At 32.0% G+C, this 9,668-nt stretch overlaps 2 protein-coding genes across 3 annotated transcripts; one reads left to right on the top strand and one right to left on the bottom strand.

The window, feature by feature from the left end:
• Positions 1 to 817: 817 nt before the first annotated feature.
• LOC149896894 (uncharacterized) lies at positions 818 to 4,823 on the bottom strand. Of its 2 annotated transcripts, none has more exons than XM_090117091.1 (7): positions 4,746 to 4,823; positions 4,479 to 4,663; positions 3,793 to 4,365; positions 3,066 to 3,406; positions 2,793 to 2,928; positions 1,187 to 1,324; positions 818 to 1,075 (listed from the first exon to the last, which is right to left on the bottom strand). In XM_090117091.1, the coding sequence occupies exons 2-7, from the start codon at positions 4,656 to 4,658 to the stop codon at positions 908 to 910; spliced, it is 1,536 nt and encodes a 511-aa protein (XP_089973217.1). In that variant the 5' UTR covers positions 4,659 to 4,663; positions 4,746 to 4,823; the 3' UTR covers positions 818 to 907. The 2 variants fall into 2 exon arrangements, with proteins under 2 accessions (XP_089973217.1, XP_089973218.1); XM_090117092.1 differs by having other exon boundaries at positions 4,749 to 4,823.
• Positions 4,824 to 5,142: 319 nt separating this feature from the next.
• LOC149896893 (uncharacterized) lies at positions 5,143 to 9,607 on the top strand. The gene is made up of 3 exons (XM_090117293.1): positions 5,143 to 5,482; positions 5,972 to 6,390; positions 6,497 to 9,607. Exons 2-3 carry the CDS (start codon positions 5,974 to 5,976, stop codon positions 8,390 to 8,392), a joined length of 2,313 nt encoding a protein of 770 aa, XP_089973419.1. The 5' UTR covers positions 5,143 to 5,482; positions 5,972 to 5,973; the 3' UTR covers positions 8,393 to 9,607.
• The last annotated feature ends 61 nt before the right edge of the window (positions 9,608 to 9,668 follow it).

Below are 9,668 nucleotides of genomic sequence, written 5' to 3'. Positions count from 1 at the left end.
TGATGCAAATCCATTCTCATTTCACCTTATTCATTATATTGTAGAACAAATATGTATTTTGTATGGAATAATGCAAATAAATAATAAATATATCATACGTATCTAACGTGTTTTAATTCATCGCAACCCTTTTGACGCCTACAAAATATTGTTATATGTACATGTACCTACAATATTTATATCAATTAATTTTTATATGATTTTTTAGACTTAAATTATAAATTAAGACTTCATTTATTTTTGTTTGTTTCAAACGATTTACCTATATGTGTGAAAATTTTCGTATTTATGTTTAATATTTTAATTGTATACTTTTTTCTGCATTGACCTCACAAGAAAAAACAACTTGATATTATATTGTGTATTTGAAATGAAAACACGTTATTTACGTAAGAAACTATCAAAGAATAATTCCATTTAGGACATAAGACTTCAATGTAGTATATTATAAGGAATTCATAATTATAAGTTGTATATATACGATAGCTAATTCGTTATTATATATGAAAATATATATGGAAAAAATAAAATTGAAAAAAAAAAAACAATAAATGTATATACAAAAGGGATCATGTTGTTTTATTTCACACATCTATTTTATTTAAGTAATTACATCTTAAATGTACAAGTATTTACATAGATAATTTATTTTCATAATTTTAAAGTACATGTTCAATTTCATTCTTCAGTATGATTTTGATTTGCAAAACTCATGTCACTGAAAAAAAAAAAAAACAGTTTTAGTATAAAATACTAGATTTTTTTTAAAAGATACAGTTTTTCTTGTCTATTTGGATTTTTTCAATGTCTATGATCGGCCGTCGTAATGTTTTTTCATAATCGCCGTAATGGCGGCAAACATCGACGATCATTTGTTGGGCCAACACTCGATTGTGTAGAGGGCCCATTATCTTACCAAATCAAAACCAGATTTACTTCTTTTCTTAGCCTGCAGTTCCAATATTTCGTCTTGTATAGCCACACTCAACTCTTGAACGGGCACTGTTTCAGTTTTCCAATACACATTTTGGTGTTTACTCGTTCGATTCCTACGCTTGTGAGCGTTTAGGTGCACCTGGAATTTTATAAATAAGTATTTTCTATTCTTTATAAATTTATATTTATAAAGCATTTGAATGCCATAAAACAAAAAATATCAATTTCAATGTTCTTTATTATCGGTCACCTTCTTGATGTGCGTGTTGACCATAGAGCGCAGATGGAAGAGCGCGGGACAGAGCGGGCAGCGGCGCGCGGGCGCGGAGTGCGCGCACACCGCGTGCTGGTTGCGGCGGTTCAGCGACACGAACGCGCGACCGCACACCTACGCGATACCCAGTAATTCGTTATTATAATATATGGATATACAGGGTGTAATCGTTAAGTGGGCACAGGCGATTATTCCGTAACTATTGCAGATATCAAAAAAGGGGGCGTTTAATGTAACATTTTTTGATATTTCTCGTTTTATTTTTAAAAATTGATTATGGCCATTTTACTCATTAGGTTAAGTACTTTCGATATCAGTTTAAAGTTTATTGATATCTGCAATAGTTACCGAATAATCGCTTGTGCACACTTAACGATTACACCCTGTATATAAATCTCGTGTCACAGTGTTTGTCCTCAATGGACTCCCAAACCACTTAACCGATTATAATAAAATTCGCACACCATGTGCAGTTCGATCCAACTTGAGATAGGATAGTTTAAACATGTAATGTAGATAGGATAGTTTAACAACCACGGGCGAAGCCGGGGCGGACCGCTAGTTATAATACAGTGAAACCTGGTTAAGTGAGACATCAAGGGACCAGCAATTTCGTTGCACTTATAGAGGTATTCCACTTACCCAGTGTCTCAGATATACAGGTATAAATAAATATCTGTCTCATTTACAGAGGGTTCCAATAATAATTTGACATTTTTCAAATAAACATCTGTATGATAGTAAAGTTAAACTAAAACTGAAGGTAATTGAAGCTCAAAATTTGTACTTACGTACTTGGAATTACGTGTGGAATTTGTGGGTAGAATAAGAATGAGTAAACAAACAATGTTATCTCAGTTACAGAGGTTTATTCATATAAAATTTACTCGCTGTCTCAGTTATAGAGGTAACTATGATGATAAATCGAAAGAACAAATCCCAGATATAGAGGTTTACCTCGTCCCACTAACAGAGGTAATTCAGTGCCAAAGTGTTGGGACCTCAGCATGAGTTCCAGTTATGGTGGTTTCTCACTTACCCAGGTCCCACTTAACCAAGTTTCACTGTATATGGAAATATATATGGATAAAATTAAATTAAAAGAAAGCAATAAATAAATATTTCAGGACAATTTTCACACGCGACATGATCTGATCCCATACTAAGCTTTCGCTTGTGTTATGGTAACATGGCTGATAAACATACATAATATATAATTTTAAATAAATACTTATCTATAACTTAATAGATAATCTACACCCAAACACAGAGCAAACATCTATGTTCATCACACAAACATTTGCCCTGGGCGGAAATCGGTACAAAATGTACACACATCCATTCTACATTAAAAGAAAAATCGTTATTTTCAACCCATAATTTTCGCTGCTAAAGTAGAATACATCCATTTGTTATATAATCAGTGTAATAAAATTGTGTATTTGCAAATTTCTGTAATAGTTTCGGAATTATCGCCTGTGCACACTAAGGATTACATCACATATAGTGTGCGTGTGTTTGTTTGTTTGTACATATGTGCGGTAAAGAAACTTCTTTACTGTATGTGTTTGATAATTCCTACCTTACAGGGATATGGTCGTTCGTTAGTATGTAGTCTGTTGTGCCACAACAAAGATCTTTCGTCAACAAAATCTTTATTACATTGAGTACAAGTATGTTTTCGCTTTGATGTTTTCTTTGGCTTTTCTTGGATTTCACTGAAATAATAAATTGAGAGGAAAACTTTATATTCAGTTAAATTGAAAATTTGTATTAAATGTATCAATAATCACATAAAAAAGTATAGAATATTAATATAGCTTAGAATTTAAGTTACAGACAACCTACTACTAACTTTTTATTCATATGAATTTCGTGTTTCTTTATATGCATTTCAAAACTAATCTCTCCCTTGTACATTCGACCACAATAATAACAAGTATACTTCTTGACATGTTTCTGATCATAATGTTCCTGTAAATGCTCACTGTCTTCGAGCACTAAGCCGCAGATTTCACAAATATGCGCTTTATCCGACTTCGTTAAATTATTAACATCGTCATGCCATTTCAAATGATTTATTATGGCTTTTCGTTTTTTGAAAACCATATTACATTTGGCACATACGTGAATATCGCCGTGGGTTCGTAAATGCTTCCTGTATTCTTGTTCGTCTTCTATGAATGCTTTGCAGATCTGTAAAATAGTGTTTGAATGTTCATATATTATATTGTACTAGCTGTGCCCCGCGATTATACCCAGTGCTCTACTTCTGTTGGTCTTAGAGTGATGATATATAGCCTTCCTTGGTAAATGGGCTATCTAACACTGAAAAAAAATTTTCATATTGGACCAGTAGTTCCTGAGACTTTCAAACAAATTCTTCAGCTTTATAATTTTAGTTTTGTATAAAATAGCTATTAAAAGTAAAAGAAAGAGCAACAAATGAATAGATCTATCCATTCTTGCAAACTTTCATTCATAATATTAGTAAAGTAAGATGGAAAATTTTTTCTTGTTAGTATTTAAGGTCTGACTTATTAACGTCTATCTAACTATGTATTAGAGGAGAAATAAATTACCTTACAAATATGAAGATCAATATTATGCTGCATCTTCATATGTTCTTTCAATTTGCCCAGTAATCTATATTTAACTGGACACTGACTGCAAGATTTATACGACATCGGTTTTCTTTTCTTGCGTATTTTAATTTTGCTCTTATCATCTACTACACCATTCTGTCCACAAAAATTAACGTCTAAGAGTTTCAATTTCCCGTTTTGTGCTTTAAAAAAATCTGATTTGCCGTTATCGTGTGAAATGATTACGATATTATCAGGATCTTCATCAAATGGTTCAAATTTAACATCATTTAAAGTCGCTGTGTCTTCCTCTTTTTTTATGGATTGTTCTAAAATACTATCTAAATGTAAATCTTCATTGTAAGTATGAGATAATGGTGTATACTGTGGTAGAGCTATACAAAATGATTGCATCTCATCTGAAATATCTGGTGTTATTTGTTTGTCCAATTCATTAAGATAGAATCTAAGCAAGCCTTCACTTTGCTGTGCGATCTTGTGAAATAAGTATGTTGCTGATGCCAACTTGAAGCATTTGGAACAGACTTTATTGTAAACTGATAGTGGAAGCTGTAAATTGAACACAAATGTATTATTTTACTAAAAGGTACATAATATTTAATAAAAAAAATGAAGATACTTTATGTTCCAGGTTATATATTAAATAATAAGCGCTTATTTACCTTAATACCGCACAGCTCTAGCATATCAGCCACCGACGAGTATTTATCGTCACTTATTTTAGTGAATATATCGCCACAAGGCTCTCGCAACTGTGCCAAACAAACTAAACAATTATGTTTAGCAAATGTCCCATTTACTATGTTCCTGACGATTTCTCTCACATTTATGTTTGTCGTCATGTTGCCTGTAAGTATTAAATACATTGTTAAAGTAATACAAGTTTACAAAAAATATCTCAAATTTGTAAAATGCAATTTATAATTTACCACCAATTTCTATAAGATGCGTTCTTAAAATTTCCAATTTGTTAACGTTTCGGATTCATTCATGAAATGGCATTTCTATCTTTCTGTCACGACGTGTCAGTCAACGATGTCAACGCCATATTTAATCTAAAGGTATTTTTTCACTAATGGCTATTTATTATTTATTCCACAATTTATTCCATGCGATCGCTATTTTTTATTAATTTCTGTCTCAATTCAATGGATAAAAATGATAGTCTATCTACAGCATGTTCTTTTTTAGTTTTTACACAACCATTTGTTTACTTCGTTTGATTATAATTTTCAGCTTAATCTGTTCAATCTTCGTTTATCTGTGCTTAATAATTTAAAATAAAAATATATTATATTTATGTCAATTCACAATTGTCAATTTTTTTTTTGTGTTGTGATAAATATTTTGTCGTAGGTGATTACAAGTATCGCAATAATTCCTATGAGTTCTAATCTTTTGCGTCTTCAATAACTTTCTTTGCAAAATTCACAGTTTACTTGCAAAGTGATAACGCCGATAGAAGTTATGTCACTTGGAAATTATCATAATTCATAGTTATTAATGTGTAGTGGTTATCAATATAAAATAATTGGTAGATAAAAGGTAGATTTTCTGTAATATATATGCGATATCGGTTCTATTCATAATGTAATTTGTGTAACACATATGGATTGGCAAAGATCGGCGCCTTTCTTACAATCTATATTATACTGAGGAACTTAAAGTAAGTTAAAATTTTATCTATACTCAAAACTTTTTAACAAGTGATATTAAATCTAAATGAAACTCAGGCTTTTTGTTTTCTCACATTTATTATTAGAGTGAAATTCTTCATAATAATTTTACAGGAATATTCCAATAAGTATTAGCCGAAGGTGCTACAATTTTGTAGTTGATTAGTATGTTATAATGAAGACAGAATATTCCTTTCTCTCTCTTTATTGAGTAAAATTTATTTTACATATTAAATAATAGTAAGGTACTTTTGCGGAAAACGGTAAAAAAATGTACGGAGCGATTTCGTTTTTTATACACCTTATACCTACCTCCTAGTATCTTTTCAACAGTTAATTATAAATAATTGTAGACCTTGACCTATAAACTTATAGAATATAGTATGTTTGTACGGTATGCAAATTGAATTTTTTTATTAGAGAATAATTTTTAATTAATTTTATACTTGTTTGTAAATTGATTTTCTCCTTTTTTACAGATATGTCACAATTATTAGAATTACAAAATAATACCACCATAGAGGAACATAGTCTCCAAGCTGAACCATTGGAAATAAAAGAAGAGAGTGATGTACAAATTAAATTAGAGCTTGAAAACACGATAGAAACAATTCAAGATGAAAATCCGTTTAAAAATATACAGCTTCATGTCAAAGAAGAATTATGTGATGATCAGAAGGAAATCACAGAAGACGAAAAACTCATTGATGCACCGTTTTGTGAAAAAGAAGATAGTCAAGAAGAAATCAAAGAAGAATGTTCCCTTGAAGATGAATCACTTATCACATATGATTATCCCAATTTCGAAGACAGTATGGACAGCTCAGATGCCACGGCACTCGGCAATGTTGAAGCTTGTTTGCAGGAAGATATTAAAGAGGAAAATGATTTATTTGAGGTAATTAGTTTTTTGACCATAAAATATAGTACAAAAATTTGAAATGAAAATATAGATACATACAATAAATATTTCTGTAAGTAAACAATAATATATTTTTTTCCAGCAAGGTGATAGAGAAGAAATAACTGATAAAATCAAAGAAGAATCAGATGTAACTGTCACAGAAACAAATCTCATATCCAATAAAGTTATGAACACAACGTCAACAATATCCAATCCTGATATAGGAGTGATTGAATCACAGACAACTAAACAATTAGTAATGGAAATTCACCCAATGATACACTCCGGCAGTGTAGCGTTGGACAAAATGGGTAATCCCGAAGAAATCTTATCCACCTCATATGAAGAAGATCAAGATATGGATTACAGTGAGACATTTCAGTTGAATTCGATCACTGGAAATGTTCTGTCGCTCGAACAAGAAGCGTACGGCTTATTGAAAGCAAAGACACAAAAAATCTTAACAAACGATCGACCGCACGCGTGTCCGAAGTGTTCGAAAACATATAAAACTCAATATATCCTGAAAACTCATATGAAAGTCCACACCACAATAGAGAACTATCAGAATGGAATTATTAAAAGACTGAAGACGTGGGAGAAGAACAAATTGAAAAGAAACAATGAGGATTATGACAACGACGAGATTTATAAGAAAACGATACGGCTCACTGACATCCAAAGCATAAAGGCGAGGCAAGAACGATTCAATAAACGGAATAACGTCTGTCAAGAGGAAAGCAATGTTGTCATTGAAACGAAAAAGGAAACTAAAAAGGAAGGATATGAATGTACCTGTGGACAAGTATTCCAACGGAGAAGCAGGATGGAGACATGCTTTCGGTCACACGACTTGGACAATAATTCCTCATCGTGTTACTCTTGTATGTCGTGTTCGAAACAGTTCAAGAATAAAGACGAACTCACATCGCACAGAAAACGGATGCACCGAAAGCGATTCCCCTGTAAATTCTGCCCAACAGACTATCACACCAGAAAGGAACTATTCAAACATCTACGAATACATCAGAAAGTGCAATTAATGGAGTACAAAGTTATAGCGGAAGTTATGGAGGGCAAGCAGAAGTTGCGATGTTTCATGTGTGACAAATCGTACACGGAATTGTCGGAATTAAAGAGTCACGTAATGGACGATCACAAGGAACCTTACGTGTGTCCTCGGTGCAATGAAACATTCTCTAAAATTATCGATTTCGGGCATCACACAAAAACAGATCACCCAGAAGTGGAAGGGCAGTCTGTTCTGGATGTGTTAGAAGCGTTCTCGAAATTAGTTAAAGCTTGGAAATGCGAGGAGTGTGAGCTGCAGTTCCACGAAGCTGATAAACTAGCAAAGCACCAAGTAGAGAGCCATAGTCCAGATTTAAGAACCGAAACACAATACCAGTGTGACGATTGTCGACGCGTTTTCGTCAGTCAGAAAGGCTTAACGTCCCATAGAAGGATACATCACAGTACGGGCAGTACTGAAGAAGCAGAAACCGTTGAAGGCGTTATGTGCATCGAATGTAGGAAAATATGCAAAGACGAAGCAGCTTTAACGTCACACATGCGGTTACATTCTCCGGATAGGAAGTATCCCTGCAAATTCTGCGATTTTCGCTTCGCAACCCCTGAAAAGAGAAAAGCGCATACAGAGTTACATACGGGAGATATGAAGTATGTGTGCTTTATATGCGAGTATCAGTGCACTTCAGAAAATAGGCTCAAACAGCACAAAATGTCTGAAAAACATTTAAACATGAAGCAATATCTTCTATTAGGTCAAACACAAGAAAAACCTATGAAAACCACGGATGATTTAGCTAAAGTGGAGAGTCAAACATCATCGTCCACAACAGAGGATGATGCAATTATTTGTGATATATGCGGTGAAAAGTTTTCGAATTCAAAGAAAATGTTGAAACACAAAGAAACGCACCCATTTATAGTCTTTCCCAATGAAGATACACCAACTAGAATATTCTTTAAGTAGCAATCCTTGCCTTTAAATGTGTAGCTTTAAGAAAAAGTAATTTATACAAATTATAATAACTGCGTTGATCCCGCCTTTGCAGATGCAATAGAATAAAGTTGTAAAGAAATATTAATTGTAAGTCGTAATTTATTGGTAACAAAAATTCTAAATTAAAACTTTCTAGATGTAAAGTTGTCACAAAACGATATTTTGGTACACTTCTCGTATAGTTTTAATTTTTCACTGATTAGAATTTTCTCTTTTATATTTTTCTAATGCTAAACAAAAGGTAAAATTAAAATGACCTTAAAGTTGGCCAATTTGTCATAAAACATTTATTTTTGCTCTACTTATAGAAGTAGTTTTTATATTTTTTTGTGCTTATGTTGAATCTAGTTTGATTCACTCAAAAATTTGAGTCCTTTTTTGTTTTCGTTGGTCTTTTTGTTAATGTGTAATGTTTGATTTTTACTTTCTGAATGTAATTTATCTTGTCAAAACGACGTTCTAGTTAAAATTATTTAAAAAATAATAAATATTTGTGCCTTGACAATATTACAAAAAAATGGTAGTAATTTTGTTGCCAGTTGCAAGTGTTATAAAATTGAAAATACGATGTGAATTGTATTTTCTAACGTAGTCTGAGATAAAGGTGCATAAGTCTATAATTTCATCATATTTATTTGTATAACATTCTATTTTCATTTCTCTCACTTTGATTTATTTGAATAAGTATATTTTTAAGTTTTTTTAATAGTCCAGGATCCTTCGCCCATTTTTTAAATAAATATTTGAGAACCATAATTGCGTAATAAATATTTGAGAACCATCAAATCAAAACATTTTATCCTTGTTACCTCTGTTAGCTACCACAATCGAGAGTTTCGTACAGGAAATTATTGGGCGTCTCATCAAAATAAAGCTACTCACGGAAAATTAGCTTGATAATACCTAATCAAGTGCAAAAATGGGCGATGGATCCTGAATCCATTTGAGTCATAGGCACTAGATATTTTTACGGTAATTTTTTTAACGAAACATTACTGCTTGGAATATCAATAACTATATTTTTACAGTGTAGTTTTTATATTTGTATTATTGCCTGTGTTAGAAGCTAGTCTGTGGTTTTGTTAAAACTTAGTTGTATGTTTTAAAGTTAATTTATTTACTACGCAATGTTTTGCACTAGAAAAAATATCGATATTATTTCTATTAAAGCACTTTTCTTATTTCTTTATTATTTGATTTGAAGGCCCTATTTATCTCGACATGTTTTCGTACATTTTTCCACATA

Source organism: Colias eurytheme, chromosome 27, assembly GCF_061535395.1.
Source record: "Colias eurytheme isolate Ceu_HAF_F1 chromosome 27, ilColEury1 Martin Lab GWU primary, whole genome shotgun sequence".
In the NCBI taxonomy this organism is placed as follows: domain Eukaryota; kingdom Metazoa; phylum Arthropoda; class Insecta; order Lepidoptera; family Pieridae; genus Colias; species Colias eurytheme.
This window is presented reverse-complemented; position numbering and strand designations above follow the sequence as displayed.

What these genes read in the sequence shown, in the direction of transcription:
- LOC149896894 (XM_090117091.1), bottom strand. Translation starts at nt 4,658, where the DNA reads ATGACGACAAACATAAATGTGAGAGAAATCGTCAGGAACATAGTAAAT. An exon ending in TAGAGCTGTGCGGTATTAAG is followed by an intron (nt 4,366 to 4,478) that starts GTAAATAAGCGC and finishes TTCAATTTACAG; the next exon opens with CTTCCACTATCAGTTTACAA. An exon ending in TTGATCTTCATATTTGTAAG is followed by an intron (nt 3,407 to 3,792) that starts GTAATTTATTTC and finishes ACTATTTTACAG; the next exon opens with ATCTGCAAAGCATTCATAGA.
- LOC149896893 (XM_090117293.1), top strand. Translation starts at nt 5,974, where the DNA reads ATGTCACAATTATTAGAATTACAAAATAATACCACCATAGAGGAACAT. An exon ending in AGGAAAATGATTTATTTGAG is followed by an intron (nt 6,391 to 6,496) that starts GTAATTAGTTTT and finishes ATTTTTTTCCAG; the next exon opens with CAAGGTGATAGAGAAGAAAT.